The sequence below is a fragment of the Budorcas taxicolor genome, chromosome 19 (assembly GCF_023091745.1).
Source record: "Budorcas taxicolor isolate Tak-1 chromosome 19, Takin1.1, whole genome shotgun sequence".
Lineage (NCBI taxonomy): Eukaryota > Metazoa > Chordata > Mammalia > Artiodactyla > Bovidae > Budorcas > Budorcas taxicolor.
The window spans coordinates 31,089,360-31,107,858 of NC_068928.1; the positions used below are offsets into that span (position 1 = coordinate 31,089,360).

Here is an 18,499-nt window from a genome sequence, read left to right on the forward strand (position 1 = left end):
GCTCTAGTGCATTTCAAAATGGCAATCTTTTCCCTTCCCCTTGGGAAAAACGAGAGAGGACTTTTCTCTGCTGTTCATTGTAAGAACTTGGTAGTATTCCAGGAGGAAAAACTCAGCAGAAGTGTAGGGGCTCCCTACACTTTATTTAAATATTAAATTATATTGATAATGTTTATGAATAAAATATTTAATAATATTAAATTATAAATATTTTATTTAGACAAATGAAAATTTGGTGTAGAGTTTCCGCTTTTATTTCTCACTTGTGTGGCTTACTTGGAATCTCTATTGTTAACTTTATAAGACGGTAATGTGATTGTACCTTCAGAAAATCCCTTCGTGTTCCTGAGGGCATACTCCGTTGGGCTGGCTTTACGGAGATCGTCTGCTGAGTGGTTGAAGGTGATTTGATGTGGCATCAATAGACATGAGTTTGAGCAAGCTCTGGGAGTTGGTGATGGACAGTGGCATGCTGCAGTTCATGGGATTGCAAAGAGTTGGACACAACTGAGCGACTGCACTGAACTGAACTGATGTGGCATTTAGTCCTTCCCAAGGCTCCCTTCCTTACCTCTGTCTACCGAGTTGTGTTTTTTTTTTTTTTATCACCCCACCCTTTGTCTTTCCCTAAATTGAACTATCTCCCTTCACACTTGTCAGGCTGGTGATAGATGCTTCCAGACCAAGGATGCTGGGGCCACGCAGGCGAGGTTGAGTTCCGATAAAACCACTTTCTCTAGCACCTTTGACAGCTCTAGCAGCCTCCCGGAGTCTGGTTGTAAAGGATGCTGAAGTGGAGGGGACCTGAGGCGGGTGGTCCTAGAGCCCATTTTATTCTTTTGGAAAAATACCTTGAACTTTTGGTAGCTAGTCATGTGAACTTCGTGTCTTGGTTCTATCATCTTGTATGCAAGAACGCTTTAAGGATGTTTGCCTATTGAGGATACTGGAAAAGGAAACAGATCACTCCTCCCATTCCCCTGCTCACAGAAGACAGTTTGATCAGCAGCTGGAGGGGCTGCTGAGGTTATTGGGGTCTGTGCAGAATGCTTGAGGTTCCCTGTATATCAGACTCTTCCTGAATTATGCAGTTGTCTGCTGTGATCCTTCAGCATTCGAGTCAGCTTTCCTGTGCTTTTTTTCCCTTTTTTATTGAGATATAGTCGACATACAATGCCATGTTTGTATCTGGTATGGTACATGATGACTTGATATTTGCATAGATTATGAAATGATCACCATGATGGATCTAGTAGCCGTCTGTCCCCATGCAAAGTTATTGCAGTATAATTGACTGTCTTCCTTATGCTGTCTGTTACATCCCTGTTGCCCAATTATTAAGTAAACTGAAGGTTTGTGCCTCTTAATCCCCCTCATCTATTTTTCCCATCCCCCCATCCCCTCCCCTTACGACAACTACTGTTTGTTCTATAAATCTATGAGTGTGTTTTTGTTTTGTTTTGTGTTATAGATTGCATATATGAAATCATGAGGTATTTGTCTTTCTCTGACTTATTTCACTTAGCATAATACCCTCTAGGTCCATCCATTGTTACACATGGCAAGATTTTATTTTATTTTTTTATGATTGCATAGTATTCCATTGTCTGTACACTACAGCTTCTTTATCTGTTCATCTGACAGTGGACACTTGGGTTGCTTCCGTATCTTGGCAATTGGAAATAGTGCTGCTATAAGCATTGGGGTGATGTTTTCCTATTTACTCCAACCTGAACGTGATAGACACTTTTTATCTTAACTTAGCACCTCTTCTGAAGCTCTGCCTCGAAGGCTACCAAGCAGGGAGGGATGTCAGAGATCACATGACTTGTACAAACATGTTTAGAGAATGTGACATGCTCAAAGATATGGTTAGTGTGACAGAGTCTGCCTCCACTCGAATGCACTTCTGCTGCACTGTGCTGGGGGTGTTTCAGTGAAACTGACCGCTGTCCTCCTCAGAGGGAACATGATCTAGACATAGCATTCAGCCACTGTTCTCAGCCCCTCGGGGAGCTGAGTGGTGAAGGGCTTTTCCCACTGAGATTCATGTATGATATTGGATGAGTCCAGGTGTGTTTTTTTTTGCCAGGTTTGGAACCAGCAGTCCATCCCCTGCCCACCTGTCTTAACCAGCTTCCCTCGACTTGGTGTGTTTGCCTCTCTTTTCCTGATGATCAACCAATCAGAACTGAGATGAAGGGAGCAAGGCAGTAGTATCATCGGGGGATGAAGTCGCAGGGGGAGGCAAGCAGAAACACAGTGTGTCCCTGGCGGGGCTGCTGCAGACAGCAGGGCGTGCCACAGCGATGCAGGGAAGCAATTTGTGCGTCATTCCCCTGCATCAGCTTTCCCAACTCTCCACGTGGCCCACGTTAAAAGCCCTAGGAAAACACTGGCATAGGTGTTCTTTCCCCACTTAGTCATCCTTTAGAGCCGTGGTTGGGAAATGGAAAGTCCACAGGCAAAGTTTGTAATCTGCCTAGTATTATGAAAAATGAGGTTAAACCATGGTTACGATTCTTTTCTCTGATGTGTGGATTCCTACTCTGTATTCTTCTGTGTTTTGCCCCCACAGGACCAGCTGTCAGCTGACATGTACAGTTTTGTGGCCAAAGAAATCGACTATGCAAACTACTTTCAGACGGTAAGCATCCAGAAAGGTGAGGCTGCTTGGAGTCTGATAGCAGGTGTCACAGTGGGGATGGGAAGGAACGTGGTCCTCAAATCAAGGATCTGTCAAGCATGTCCTGAGAACAGGTGGGGCTTTGACTGTCCTACCTGTGAATAAATCCTGCCTTCTAGTCGCCTTTATATGGATTTCTCCAAAACCCCGAGAATAAAATTCAGCCTCACCAATGAAGATGTTTGTACCTCTGTGATCTATGGCAGTGGTTCTCAACCAGGGGTGATTCTGTCATCTCCCAGCAGATGACTGGCTGTGTCTGGAGACATTTGAGGGGGGCTTCCCAGGTGGTACTAGCGGTAAAGATCCGCCTGCCACTGCAGGAGGCTTAAGAGACGCAGGGTCAATCCCTGGGTCGGGAAGATCCCCTGCACAGCAACCCACTCCAATACTCTTGCCTGGAGAATTCCATGAACAGAATTCCTGGAAGACTGCAGTCCACAGGGTCGCAAAGTGTTGGACACAACTGAAGTCACTTAGCAGAGATGTTTTGGGCCGTCACTATTGGGGAGGTGCTACAGGCACTCAGAGGGTGGAGGTCAGGTTTGTTGCTAAACATCCTGCAGTGCACAGGAGGGCAGCTCCCACAACAGAGGGTGATCCAGCCCCAGATGTCAGCTGGGCCAGGGTTGCAAAACCTGAGTCTGTCATCAGGAAGCAACTTGGGAAGAAGAAGCTAGCTGCACCCCGGCATCTGTTGGTTATTAATGGAGATTTTTTTTTGTCCCAGATGATGACAAGTTGGTAAATGAGGGTTGATGCCTGTTAACTGCCTCTCCTCTATGGGAGCAGATTTATAGAGTAGAGACACAGGATCTGAGTCATCCATACTTGAATCATCTGGCCCGGATAATTATGACCCTGAAATGAAAAATAACGTTGGGAATAAAACTCAAAGTTTCTCTTTAGGGTCAAGGAAGTGATACAAAGACAGGGAAAGAAGATAAAAGGAGGAGAGAAGAGGAGTCCTGAGAAGCTGGATGCTTTGATAAGCGTGGGGCGGAATTGGGGGCAGCCAGTGCTCCCCTGCATGCTCAGCATCAATGGCCAAGAAGTCCAGAGTTTCTTCCACCGTGAGAGAGCTGATACCTATTCCTTTCAACTTGAAATGTTTACTTGGAAATAGTAGGATTCTTTTCAAGTCTATTCCATTGGTTTTATTTGTGAAGATCATATGTCATTTTAAAATATCTAAAACAAATGACTGTTGACATTGCAAGCATTATTGGACTACCTAATTGTCTTTGGGTACCACTTTTTTCAACGCTATGACTTAAAAAAAGAAAAAAAATTCCCTTTTAGTTTTCCTTGGGGATAATAGCTACTCATTACAGCAGACTTTTGAGCGAAGTGCCTCTCTCTCCCGTTTTCCTCCTACATACCCAATCTTTTTTTTGGAGCGGGGAGAGATTTAGAGAATAAGTGCCAGTTATTCACCGCTTTTCCACTGCTGTTTTTACCATTTCAGCAGCTTTTTCAGTAGTGGGAAGTGCAGAACAGAGCATCTTGAGGGACTTTGTCCTTTGAATCACATCACGATAAAGCAGTTTTGCCTCCCAAGGTGGAAGAGGATTGTGGATCGAGCACACGTTTTCCTACCAGTTGTATCTTGAACTCTTTTTTGGGGGAATCAAGACACGTTGAGGCTCATGGCATTGAGCGCCCTCTCATGGGCATCTGGATTTCTGAATGTGTTCTCTGTTTATAGCCCTTTCATTGTTGCCCCCCTTCGGTGCCTTTTGCTGTGAGAACTGGGGGCAGGGTGCTCCGCAGCTGGGGTGGCAGTGAAGGCAGGCTCACCTCTGGAGAGTCCCCTTCATCTCCTCCCCGAGTCTCCCACCTCCAAAACTTCCCTTTATGGTCACCCCTCTGCTGCAGAGGCTGAGGGGACGAATGCCCGTCATTGCAGATGGGTGGAGGAGAGGGCACGGCACCCCGATGGTGTGGCAGCCCATGCCCTCCATCCTCCGGCAAAGGCTGATGCTTCTGCTTGTGTTCCCTCAGCTCATCGAAGTGCAGGCCGAGTACCACAGGAAGTCCCTGACACTCCTGCAGGCCGTGTTGCCTCAGATAAAAGCACAACAGGGTGAGTGCCTGGGGCGGGGAGGGCGGGGAGCCTGCTGTCCAGGGCCCTGTGCTTGGCTCACCTGCTCCTCCCCCGGCAGGGCCGCCTTCACGTGAGCCCTGGGCCTCCGCCTGCAGGCACATTGACCAGTGGCAGGAAAGCAGAGCACGCACACACACATATACACACACTACCCCAGCGGGGATGAGGCGGGTGTGCATGGGCGTGTGTGGAGGTGCGTGTGTAACAGGAAGTCCAGCAGCTCTGCTCACAGCAGGTGGGCTTCCACCGCCTCCCCCAGTTCCTCCCCATCATCCCCCGAAACTGCAGGACTGGAGATGCTGCAGTTGGACAGTGCTTCCATGGACATTGTTGGACAATGCTTCCACGTCCACTGCTCCGTGTCCCTGGGACACTTAGGAGAAGCAGTGTGACCAGAGGAAAGGAAGGTTCCCGCGGGGGTGACCTGTGCTGACCCCTCTCTTGCTCCACCTGCACCCCCCACCCCCAGAGGCCTGGGTGGAGAAGCCTTCCTTTGGGAAGCCCCTGGAGGAGCACCTCACGATCAGCGGCCGGGAGATCGCCTTCCCCATCGAGGCGTGCGTGACGATGCTGCTGGAATGCGGGATGCAGGAGGAGGTGCGTCTGGGTGCAGCCGAGCTCGGCCGTGAGCAGGTCTCCTCGCCCGCGAGATGGAGCCTCCGGGGTCTCTCCTCTGTTACCATCCTCACCCGGCCCCACAAACCCAAACCTGGGAAGACGGCAGTACAAGCCCCCTGTCTTCAAACTGGTCCTGCTTCTCCCATGAGCCTTCACTCTCCAGGGGCAGTGGAGGATAGTGGGACGTGATACCCCCGCCCTGAGGGCCTTATAGCCCCTCTCTAGCCCTCCTGTCTGCATATGTAATGAGATTGGGGTTTCTCCTCCTTCTCTTCCACCCCATTCTCCACCTCCTCTCTCCCTAATTTAAAAGATAGACCTTTTAACCTTTAGATTATAACTTTTTAAATAGACATCCTGAAAACTGATACAGACATTAGAAAGCACTCCTTACAAGCCACATGTTAAAAAAAATAATCCTATGAGACACTGGAAACCATTGTTTTTATTGCTATGTCAGTGGTCTTCTGGGAGGTAGACCTCATCTTCAGTTTCTTATGCAGGCAGTTTAAAAATCATGACTCCACTTTCCTGTGATCTGATCAACCAATCAATATTTATCTATGGTATTTATTACTAAGCAAAGTATAAAAGAGTGAGATGGGGGCTTATGAGCTTATGGAGCAGATAAGTGTAGTGTCTGTCAAATAAGCCTGATTTATTCAAAACAGGTTTTTTTGACCCTGTTTTAAATGCCAGTCATTTTCATGTATAATACCAATGAAAAATGAGGTCTTTTTAGTCCCTGAGGGAAAGTTTTATGGAGGGAGGTGAATGGGGCCTTTTCTTTCCTCATTTTTATAAAACTTTTTATTTTGTTTTGGGGGATAGCCAATTAACAATGCTGTGATAGTTTCAGATGAACAGCAAAGAGACTCAACCTTACATACAAATGTATCCATTGTCCCCCAAACACCCCTCACATCTAGGCTGCCACATAACACTGAGTTGAGTTCCGTGTGCTACACAGTAGGTCCTTGTTGATTACCCAGTTTAAATATAGCAGTGTGTACATGTCCATCCCAATTCCCGAACGATCCCTTCCTGCTATCCTTCCCCTGGCAACCATCAGTTCCATAAGTTTCTTCTCTAAGTCTGTGAATCTGTTTCTGTTTTGTAAGTAAACTCATTTGTATCATTTTTTTTTAGATTTCACTTATAAGGGATGTCATGCAATATTTCTCCTTCTGTCTTACTTCACTTAGTATGATAACCTCGAGGTCCATCCATGTTGCTGCAAATGGCAAAATTTTCATTCATTTTTATGGCTGAGCAGTATTCCATTTATAGACCCTACGATCTGTTTTTTAATCCATTCATCTGCCGATAGACAGTTAGGTTGCTTCCATGTCCTGGTAGTTGTAAATAATGCTGCTGTGGACATGGGGGTACGCGTATCTTTTCAAATTAGTGTTTTTGTTTTTCCAAAATATATCTTAAATACACAAGGACGGGACATCGACGTGCCCAAGGTTCATTTAATCAAGTACATACTCAACCAGAACACCGTGCCACCCTGTACTCGGTGCTGAGGCCACAGCCAGGGATGAGGCCCAGGCCCTGCTGTCCCAGTGTCAACACATGGTGATGGGAAGGAGGCCCCTGGGAGATCATGGAGGAAGCGGGTGGGGAGATTGCCTGCCGTTGGTCTTGCTGTTGTGCCCTCAAGGTACAGGCTGTCTGCTGACCCCTGTCCTGTTGGCAGGGTCTCTTCCGAGTAGCCCCGTCTGCCTCTAAGCTGAAGAAGCTCAAGGCGGCCCTGGATTGCTGTGTGGTGGATGTACAGGAGTGTTCGGCGGACCCCCACGCCATCGCAGGTGGGCCCCGCAGCTGGAGGGGCTCCGGGGGAAGGGATGGGCGTGGAAGATGTACAGCCACGTGTCAGGGACACTCGAGCCCCTGGCTCCCTGCCGTGCTCTGCGCATGTCCACTCAGGGCCCCACTTTAGGCCTGGTTGCTTGTGCCCTTGAAGGAAGGAGGGGGTGATGGTGGTAACACGACAGGGGAGGCCCTCACGGCCACGCCAGAGCCTTGGATCCAGGCATGTGGCAGCCACCATGTGACCTGGTCACGAGGCTCGGGGAACCTTCCCCAAACGTGGCCCCCGTGGTGACGCTGGCTGGTAGTAGGTGTCTGCCGCGTCCCGGCGGCTCACGGCCTGTACGGTGTTCACGTCCAGGAGCTCTCAAGTCTTATCTCCGGGAGCTGCCAGAACCTCTGATGACCTTTGAACTCTACGATGAGTGGATTCAAGCTTCCAAGTGAGTACGCCAGGTCTCCGTGTGTCCTGTGGATGCGGTTTATGTGGAGCGTTAATTGAAACTGTGTAAGCGTGCCACCTAGGATCCAGCGAGTCTGTATCCTGGTGTGTGTTGTGGGCAGAGGCTTGTACATATGCCCGGAGAGCCAGGTCCCAGGGTGCGGATTGCAGGCTGGAGCCACCAGAGTGGCCCAGAGCCCCCAGCTGGGCCTTCCAGAGGACTCAGGGAGGCTGCAGGCTCCCATCACCACTCAGACCCCCCTCACGCTGACTGTTCCCATTCACTTGGCCATGCGACAGGTGTTGGTTCCCCAAAACCTCTACCTCGTAGGTTCCTTCTGACTCTTTGGGTCCCACCCTGAAGGTCACCTCAGAGAGGCCTCCTTCCTAACAACTGGCGCTCAGCAGCTGGCAGTCAGGGTCTGCCCCATCCCCCAGGTTCTCTGCAGGGACTGATCAAATTCAAGGCTGTGTTGCTATAGCTGGTTGGATTGTGAGCTGATGGGGGGCAGGGAGGGATGACTGTCTCTTCTGACTACCCACCACTCCCTAACCCCTGTGACACTGCCTGATACACCAGAGACCCTCAGTATGTGAATGTTGATTTTTTTTTTTGGCCTTTTTTTTTTTTTTGGCTGTGCTCAGCTTGTGGGCTCTTAGTTCCCTGAATAGTAATCAAACCTGTGCCCCCTGTATTGAGAGCATGTAGTCTTAACCACTGGACCACTAGGGAAGTCCCATATGGATGTTGAATTTTTACTGAAGGAAAGACCTTGGCAGCATCTGCCCTCTGCCCTTTGAGAGGATTGATGAGCAGAAAAGGGACTTTTTCTCGCCTTGGTCAGGATGGAAGCAGGGATTTCTCGGGGCCCTGCGATGGCCGTTCCCTACCTTGGGTCTTGGGTCACGGGGTCAGAGCTGAGCCTCCTGGCGGTATTTTCTTTTCAGTTTTTCTTGTTAAACGGTTCTTTGAGTGTAAGGTCTTCCAATCCTGTAAACCTTGATGTAGGTTTTCATAAAAATGTATGTTTAAAAATGTAGTCCTAACAAAAATAAAATATATATGTAGACCTTTCAGTAATCTCTTTTAATCCTTAGAAGATCTATCAATAAAGAAACCCTTTGAGGAAGTCTCTCTGTAGAATGGAGAATCCTTTGGTTGTGGAAACTATCCATCTCTGAGTTGTGTCTTCAAGGGTCAGATATCCTTATGTCAATAAGAGTTCATGTCGTTTACTTGTTCAGAAGATGTTTATTGAGCATCTGTTATATTCCACATGCCGAGAAGCTTAATGTGCATCAAACTGTCTGTGGGACTGGCCAGTCGGCTGCCGTGGTGGCGTGAGGGTGGAGCTGACATGTTTCTGGTGTCCTGTCCTTTGCCAGAGCTAACCTCCCAATGACATCATGGCCCTGCCCACTCAGCTGCAGGTGTCTGCCCTCTGCCCTCACCTGCTGCCTCAGTACACATTGACCTGGGCCATGTGATGTGTGCAGGGGAAGTTTTGTTAAAACAGCACAGGCAAGACCGAAAGATTATCGAGGGGGAAATAGTAAGAACCAAAGATATGAATGATAATCGTTTACTGATATGGTCACTGACAACGGCTGGTTCCTTTTTCTCAAATATTTCGATGGCTGGTGAGTCTGAGTGCTGGTAAGACTTCATTGATCTGTACTTAGTCAGTGGCTTTTCCTGTTAATTTTCCAGCATCCAGGACCAGGACAAGAGGCTCCAGGCACTGTGGAACGCGTGTGAGAAGTTGCCCAAAGCCAATCATAACAACATCCGGTGAGTGGACGATAGAGATGCCGGGTCATATTTAAGCCTCACACACACATTTCCGGGCCAAAAGGCTTAGTCACTGGCAAGCTTGGCGTTACACAGTGTCCAAAGCATATTGAACATGCAGGGTCTCTTTTCAACTTCAAGCAATCCTGGGAGGTTGTGAATTACCATCCTGCAGATGAGGAAACAGACTGTATTGGGGCTGTGAGGCATTGCAGGCTACCTGACCAGCTGCTGGCTGATGCAGCTCTTTGGTCTGCGAGGAGCAAGGATGAGTGCAGGCTGCATTCAGATACTGGGGTTTACTGCAAAGATAGGTGCCTGTGGATCCCAGGGGCGACGCTGACCAGACCCTGAGCTGGATTTGGCAGTTGTGTCCTGGAGCCAGGCTTCGGGAAGAAGAGGCTGGGAGAATGTTCTCTGGTTTCCACTTGTCACCAGCAATTTTCTATGTGTCTGTCTCTTACTTTTCTCATCCTCACCCGGGTTTCACTTCCCACTGCTCTGCGCATCTTTTCCCTCCCGGGCTTACGCTCTTTTCCACTTTCTGCTTCCTCATCACTTTGTACCAGCACCGCTCCTGGCCCTACCCCCGTCTTCCGTGGAGCTTCCTTAGATGCATATTTTCAGCTTCAGCTCCTACTGCCATCTGCCTGGTTATTTCTATTTTCCTGTTAAAAAATCCCAGGAGTGACTTCTCATGGTGGGTCCTCAGACAAACATAGGATTCCTGTATGACCCAGCAATTCCACTTCTGGGTGTATTTCCAAAAGATCTGAAAGGAGGGACTTGATTTTGTACACCTACGTTCAAGCCAGCGTTATTCACAATAACCAAGAGGTGGAAACAGCCCACATATCCAGCAATGGATAAATACAGGTGAACAAAAAGTACCTACAGTACAGTATTCAGCCTCAAATGGAAGAGACATTCTCTTTCTCGCTACAGTATGGATGAACCTGGAAGGCTGTATGCTAAATGAAAGAAGCCAAATGCAAAAGGGGAAATTCTGAACAATTCCGCTAAAAAGCAGTACATACAGTAGTCAATTCATAAAGATGGAAAGTAGAATGGTGGTTGCCAGAATGTAGAATGGTGGCTGGGGTAAGGGGGGAGGGGTCAGGAGCAGCAGTTGGGCTGTCATTTCATGGGTGTCAAGTTTTAGTTTGGGGTAATGAAAAATTCTGGGGATGGATGGTGGTGATGGTTGTATCACAGTGGAAAGTAATGCTAGTGAACTGCACGCTGTAAAATGCTTGAAGTGTTAAATATATACAGAATTGAAAGAAAGCATCCCACGAGCAAGAATCAGATCAAGAGCAAGAATGACTCTTCAAGTGATGCTAGGCCACAGGCTACAGCCTGTGGATTGACCGTGCTCAGCTCAGGCCCCGTGTCCTGGTCAAAGCATGTATGGCCTCTTGGAGGGTGTGGTGCGGCAGGATGTGGGTGGAGGTGGCCTTTAGCAGCTTAGCGTCTTTGTGCTCTGTGGGCAACAGTTGCTGAAGGAGCCGCTTCGCTGTGGTCCAGGCAGCATGGGGCTGGACCCACTGTCTGTATAACCAAGAGCCCGGGAAGAGCTGGGCTTTGGGGTCGGGGCCCTGTGCAGGACCAGGCAGGTGTGGTATGGTTTGGGAGAGCTCTTTTTGTGCTTCATTTGTACAGAGCTACTCAGTCACTGATTTTTTTAAAAAAATAATAGCTTTATTGACATAACCATTCATATGCAATTAAGTGTGCAGTTTATAAGTATGCAATTAAGTGGGTTTTTGTAAATCTGCAGAGTTGTGCAGCTATGATCACTGTGTAATTGGAAAACATTTTCATCACCCCACAAAGAAATGCTGTTCCCATCAGCAGTCACTCCCCATTTCTACTTACCCAGCCCCTGGCAAACTCTCATCTATGTTCTGTCTCTGTCGATTGGCCTGCGCCGGGCCTTTCATGCAGATGAAGTCATTCACCCTGGGCTCTCTGTGTCTGGCTTTTCTCCATTGGCATCAAGTTTCCAAGGTTCATCCATGCAGTAGCGTGTGTCAGTATTTCATTGCATTTGAGGGCTGAGTAGTACTCCACTGTATGGATGGGACTACGTTTTATTCATCTGTTCATCCCTTAATGGATATTTGGTGGTCTCTCCTTTTCAGCTGTGATGAATAATGCTGCTGGAAACATTTGTGTCCACGTTTTTGTGTGGACGTATTTCTCTGGGAGTGGAATTTCTGGGCCACATGCTAAGTCTAGGTCTAATGTTTTCTCCATTGGCTCTCATTGTCCCACTGAGACACTGCTCCTAGCATGAAAATGTCCCCACTAGTGACACCTACACACCACTTCTCACCTCTGCACACAGGGAAGACAGGAGGTGACGGGTTTGAAAAGAAGGAGGGAATTTCTGGCATTATGCACTGAGTCAAAAGGAAAGATGGAGAATCTTTTTCTGGCCACAGTTTGTTGAAACAGACATTGACAACTAGCCCAGGAAGAGCTCTGTCTGTTTTTGGAGCATTCTTGTATCCTGACGCATGACACATCTTGATTATATTGTAGGATGTATGAGTCTTCTTATCAGTAAGAGATGTTTCCAGCTGGTGTTAGGGGACCATGGCTGGTATTGAGCCCTTGTAAAACCTGGCCTTTCTCACCTCCTTTCAGATACTTGATCAAGTTTTTATCTAAGCTCTCAGAATACCAAGATGTCAACAAGATGACACCCAGTAACATGGCCATTGTATTAGGACCCAACCTGCTGTGGCCACAAGCAGAAGGGTGAGTCCAGGGAGGAGGGGGTGTGTGGGTCACACTGGGGGGCTGTGGGAGCCTGGGTGGGATGGTCAGGGCCCCAGATAGCCACTAGCCTAATTTATGTGTCAGGTCATATGCCTGTCTTGAGCTGGTCCTTCTTTAGACTCAGGAGGAGGCCCAGAATTCTTCAGGTAGTTCCTGTTGATAGTCTCAGAGCCAGGCCTGTAGCCAAGGTCTTTTCTGAGCTCATCTGGGTCAGCATCAAGTCTGGCAAGCTCTTCTAGGCCCCTGGGCCCTCTGTGGAGAGCACATCCCAGCATTGGGATACAGAAGGATAGAGTGCTGTCTTGATAGAGAGAACAGAGCTGGGAAAGGATGAGTCTGGCAGTTGTGAGAATCAGTCCTCAGACATGGTGATTTCGTGTGTGTTACTCACTCGTCTCCTGTAGGGAGGACTTCTGTGGGTGTCTCCATTCTGTAGACATGGGGAGAGGTTCAGAAAGGTGAAGTGCCCTCCCCAAAAGGACACACGCTCTCAGACCCAGGTGTGCAGGCTTCTGGTCCAGGGCCTCCTCCCTGCCTTGGCTGCTCACCCCGCCTGTCCTCCTTTGCCCTGTGCCCCCAGGAACATCACAGAGATGATGACCACGGTCTCACTGCAGATCGTCGGGATCATTGAGCCGATCATCCAGCACGCAGACTGGTTCTTCCCCGGGGGTATGTGGCAGCAGCTGACGTGGGAGTCGGCCTCTGAGGGGGAACGGGAGTTTGCTGTGAGTTCTGAATCTTTGAGATTGAGTACCACCGGCCAAAGGCGTGTGTGTGTATTGCTTTGTTTTTAAGCCCCCTGTGCATACCACCTTTGGCCAGTGGTAGGAAATCAGGATAAAGAAACAAAGGAGGTAGGAGTTCAAGGTAAAACCCTGTAGGTTCTGTGGCTGAGCTCATGAGCACTGCAGATAAATCAGCTGTAGTCAGGGGGGGATGAGATGAGACTCCATTTGAGAGCATGCAGTCTGAAGTGAGATCTCTTTCTGTTTGTAATCGTGTAATTTTTTTTTCTCTTTGGTTTTCTGAAAAGACATCTCATCGTCATCATCCTCTACAGATAGTAATATTGCCTGTTATTTTCTTTTCTTGACTAATTCCATTGGCTAGCACTTCAACAATATCAGATAACAGTGTTGAGAGTGGGCATCGCCCTTTTCCCTGATTTGATTTAGACCGCTCTGGCATTTTATTTCAGTCTTAAATGTGAGGATTGAGATAGATGATTCTGCCTTTTTTTTTTTTTTCCCAAAAAGAAAATACCCATCTGTTCCTATTTGACTGAATTTGTTTTGTGAATCACAGATGAAAAAAGTGCTTTATTAAGTCCCTATTCTATTACATGCTAGGTGAGCGCCATGAAATATAATAAGATGAGTTAATAACAGATGATCTAACATTGAACCATGGGATGAGAGTTTCAGGGGTGACGCATAAAAGAGTGGCCATTTCTCTACTGGTTTCCCTCCTGCCCAGGGATGGCTTGGCCAGCTCACAGACTGTGTGCATCTATTCTGTCTTCCCCACAGAGATAGAGTTCAACATCACGGGCAATTACGGGAGTCCAGTGCATGTGAACCACAACGCCAACTATAGCTCAATGCCCTCCCCAGACATGGACCCCGCCGACCGGCGCCAGCCCGAGCAGGCCCGCCGGCCCCTCAGTGTGGCCACAGATAACATGATGCTGGAGTTTTACAAAAAGGATGGGTAGGAACTCGCGTCCCTTTCTTAGCTTTGGGGGAGGGAGGGGTTGACTGAGATGAGTGACAGGAAGGCTGCACTTAACCAGCAGCAGTTTAAGTGGCCCTGTCACCTCATTCCTGATGCCAGCAAATGCTTTGGAATTTGTCTTTTAAACATGGTTTTTAAGCAGTTCGGTTCCTGTGTGAGGCATCTCTAGCTGGGGGGGATACCCTGGAGGGTCAGTTGTGGTCCTTCACTCCCAGATGCCTCTGCATCAGAGCTGGGCTCCCTGTCTTCCCCGCCAGACCTGATCTGACTCCCAGTCCCCTCTGAAAAGCCATCCAGATGACCTCTACGAGAAAGTTGTCACTGTGGCACCTTGGGGCATTCAGTGTCCACTGGCCCCTATAGTATGGTCTTCTGAATATAAAGAGCCAGGGTCGTCAGGATTTCTGTGGCTAGAGAGCCATCTCTCTGGGACCCCAGGGTCTGCAGGCGGTTTTACAGGTGCTGCTGGAGCTTAGGGGTACAGAGGCTAAAACTACGTAAGTCAAGCCACCTCAGCTAGTGCTGTGTGGATTAGTCGAGTTGACCCTGCCAAGTTCTGTCAGAATTGTGGATTTGTGGCCTGGATCGATAAGCTACTAAATTTTGAGGGTGGTTTGTTATGCAACAAAAGAGAATCAGAACAAGCTTTAAAAAAAAAAGAAAAAGGACCCTGGGCACTTCCCTGGTAGTCAAGTTAGGTTGTCACTTGAGGTTAGGACTCAGAGCTTCCATGCAGGGGGTACAGGTTCAGTCCCTGGTCAGGGAACTGAGATCCCGCATGCCATGCAGTATGCCAAAAAAAGAAAAAGGATGCTGAGGTCGTGCACGCCATGCAGCTCTGTGTAGCCGCTCTTTCCAGTCCTACTTGATGTGTCTGTAGCAATATCACTTCTGTTCTGATCCTCAGAGGGCCTCACCAGGTCAGCAGACAGCAGCACCTGAATCCATGAGTATGTCTACACAGACACCTTAGCCTGGAGGCACTGTAATTTGGAATGTTGCTGTTGTTTAGTTGCTAAGTCATGTCCAACTCTTTGCGACCCTGTGGTCAATAGCCCTCCAGGCTCCTCTGTCCTTGGAACTTCCCAGACAAGAATACTGGAATGGGGTGCCATTTCCTACTCCAAGGGATCTTCCTGACCCAGGGATGGAACCCATGTCTCCTGCACTGGCAGGCAGATTCTCTACCCCTGAGCCACCAGGGAAGCCTGTAATTTGGAATAAGCACGTGTAATTGAGAAGTTCAGGAGCGACCTGAGGTGCTCTGTGGAACACAGGTTCCACTGATGCTTGGTTATGTTGGGGCGGGGGGAGGAGATAGACACCCAGGTCTCGTGAGTTCCTGAGACACATGATTCAACATGTTGGAGCCACTTTCCTGAATGTATGAGTTTGTGGGGTCTTTTACATGCTGTGATCTGTCACGTATCTTCACAGCGGGCTGTGGCATCCTTTCCCAAGTTTATTACATCAAAAAGCCTGTTGTCATGAGATAGAACTCATGTTCCAAGGAGCTTGTTGTTGTGATTGTGGATATTGGGGTCCTCTGAAGACCAAGTAGAAAGATGGAGAACCCCAAATGCAGCTACTCTGAACAGGGTTGTGGAGTGGTGAGAGGGTGCCGGGATTTTTCTTCAGACAGAGCTAGAGGTTCTGGGTACCATGGAAACTTTGACTCGTATTTGAGACTTGGATTGTCAGCTCGGCCTTCGAGAGGTGTATTCTTGGCCCAGGCCCCACCTCTGCTTCCACATTTCCTGGATTCACACATTTGTGGGTGCTGAGACCAGGTCTGTGAAATGTTGCCTGGTGCCTCCGGCTGTTATTTGTCCTGGGGAGGTGAAGAAACTTTGTTATGCATTTAGGAGAGGAATGATCCCTAGAGGAGCTAGAAATACTTGATCCTGACCTTCCTGGGGGAGTGTGGGCAAGGCTGAGCCAGGATCTTTAGGATCCTTTTTACTCATCTCTCATGTTGGCACCTACTATGCCACTGCTGCCCAGCCTCCAAGTTCATTTTAAATGGTCCAGGAACTCCCAAATCTCCTGTGGATTTGGGGGGAGATACCAGGCTTTCTTGCTTCCTTTCTCTCAGCAAGTATTTGCCAAATGTACCTGATCTTCAGAACAAAAATCAAAACCTTTCAGATCAGTATAGACTTGTTGTTCAGTTGCTCAGTCATGTCCGACTCTTTGCGACCCCATGGACTGCAGAACACCAGGCCTCCCTATCCTTCACCATCTCCCGGAGTTTGCTCAAACTCACGTTCCTTGAGTCAGTGATGCTATCCAAGTATCTCATTCTCTGTCCCTGTTTGTCCTCCTGCCTTCAATCTTTCCCAGCATCAGGGTCTTTTCCAGTGATTCCAAATGTAACCAATCTCTAGATGAAAAATCAAAGCCTATCCGACCTCTGTATACTTAAATACCTCAAATCCATATACTGGCCAGCATCTCTGGGTAAGACTGTTCCTGACCAGGATTCAAAAACAGCATGACGAGGAATTCCCTGGTGATCCAGTGGTCAAGACTCCACACTTCCACTGCAGGGGTCATGGGTTTGATCCTTGGTTGGGGAACTAAGATCCTGCGTGCCACATGATGTGGCCAGAAATAAAAACAGCATGACAGATGTCTATCCTGCTGCTGCTGCTAAGTCGCTTCAGTCGTGTCCAACTCTGTGCGACCCCATAGATGGCAGCCGACCGGGCTCCCCTGTCCCTGGGATTCTCCAGGCAAGAACACTGGAGTGGGTTGCCATTTCCTTCTCCAATGCTTGAAAGTGAAAACTGAAAGTGAAGTCACTCAGTCGTGTCCAACTCTTAGCAACCCCATGGACTGCAGCCTACCAGGCTCCTCCGCCCATGGAATTTTCCAGGCAAGAGTACTGGAGTGGGTTGCCATTGCCTTCTCCGGATGTCTGTCCTACAGAGGTCAAAAAGAAATGTAGCTGCTAACTCTTGACAGCTCATCACTTGGAACAGTCCAGAGCAAACTTCTATTCTCAGTGATAAATGTATTCTTTCTGTAGACACCTGTTCTTATGCTGAAATCTCCAACTTTCCGATTTTTTTTTTTCTGGGGCAGGCCTTTGTCTCCTAATTTTTAAGGTCCTGCATCTTATCTTTTCCCTATGTGGCCTGCCAGGTTATAGTGTGAAGGGTTAGTCACTCAGTCATGTCCAGCTCTTTGTGACCCTATGGACTATAGCCCACCAGGCTCCTCTGTCCTTGGGATTCTCCAGGCAAGAATACTGGAGTGGGTAGCCATTCCCTTCTCCAGGAGATCTTCCTGACCCAGGGATCGAACTTGGGTTTCCTGCATTGGCAGGCACATTCTTGAGCTTCTGACTCACCAGAAAAGCCTAGCTTAGGATAAGCTACTCTGCACTACGAGGTCCCAGTAGGCTAGGAGGAGTGAAGCAGGGAAGAGTAGCTGTCAGTGGAGCTGCCTTGCCAGCCAGCCTGCCCCATGTGAATCCCAAGGGGGAGCAGATGAGGACTCTGAACGGGTCCCCTCCTGGACTCTTGCCACGTCGCCCTGCTTTCTGCTAATTGCTCTCCAAACCCTTTGCTTCTCGGGTGTTCTTTGTGGCCTCTGGTTCTCGCCTCTGCCTTGATTCAACTATGAAGGATCCAAAAACCAAGTTCTTCTCATTCTCACCTGAAGCAGTGGCTCTGGGGAATCTTTTGACATCCATAAGTGATGTGGGTGTCTGTGAAGTTTCTAAGGGAGTTGGTTGTTTTTGATGGATTGAATCTGGTGTTTTTTTAAAACAACACGAAGTTATTTCATTCTTGTGACTATTACTTCTTTGTGTGACAAAACAGTGAGCAGAAACTTAAGACCTGCTCCTGTGACCTTCCGGTTGGATTCTTCTGCTTCTGAGTAGCTCCCTTGCTCTTGGTAACATGCCAAGCAATTTTATAAATTTTGTCTTTGGGTGGAGTTCTAGCTAGACATTCAGACACTTAAATCTGCCAATGTTTCAAGCAGATTTTCATTAGCCTCTTTCATTAGCTTTGACGCCTCCAAGATTGTCACTGTTGCCATTGTGATTCATTGGTCTATAAAGATTTTTATTGCCTTTGGAAGACATCTGTGAACTTCTGATGCCTGTTTCCTGGGCACAGGGCATGCTGCCTGCCCCACAAAAGTCACTTCAGCTGGGAGAGTCGTGATGACAGGCGGCTTGCTGTGTATGGAAGCAGGAGCGTGCGTTCACCTCTCGATGCTTGGTTGCTGATGCTTTGCTGCTGCGGTTTAGTGGGTCTCACTGGTCCTCCCTCCACGTCCTCGCCTTGGTGAACCAGGGCATCATCAGATAGCCTGGTGTCTGGGGTCCATGGTGCTGGGAGATGCAGTTGATAATAGAAAGTGTCCCCCCACCAGTCCTGATGCCAAAGCCCACGCCTGCCGTCTCAAATGGGGAAGGTCTTTCTAAGTGAAAGGGAGTGTGATAAGAAAGAAAACCCGCGAGTGTGAAACCGCCCTCCTTTTGGGCTCTTCTAG

At 48.4% G+C, this 18,499-nt stretch overlaps 1 protein-coding gene across 1 annotated transcript in view; it reads left to right on the plus strand.

Annotated features, from left to right (window-relative positions):
- ARHGAP44 (Rho GTPase activating protein 44) overlaps positions 1-18,499 on the plus strand; it is a 49,963-nt gene that overhangs the window by 22,706 nt on the left and 8,758 nt on the right. The window contains exons 6-14 of the mRNA XM_052657135.1: positions 2,579-2,647; positions 4,691-4,772; positions 5,263-5,390; positions 7,117-7,228; positions 7,591-7,672; positions 9,383-9,463; positions 12,116-12,229; positions 12,831-12,922; positions 13,783-13,963. Of these exons, the coding sequence (XP_052513095.1) occupies positions 2,579-2,647; positions 4,691-4,772; positions 5,263-5,390; positions 7,117-7,228; positions 7,591-7,672; positions 9,383-9,463; positions 12,116-12,229; positions 12,831-12,922; positions 13,783-13,963 (941 nt within the window). The remainder of the gene's footprint in view (positions 1-2,578; positions 2,648-4,690; positions 4,773-5,262; positions 5,391-7,116; positions 7,229-7,590; positions 7,673-9,382; positions 9,464-12,115; positions 12,230-12,830; positions 12,923-13,782; positions 13,964-18,499) is intronic.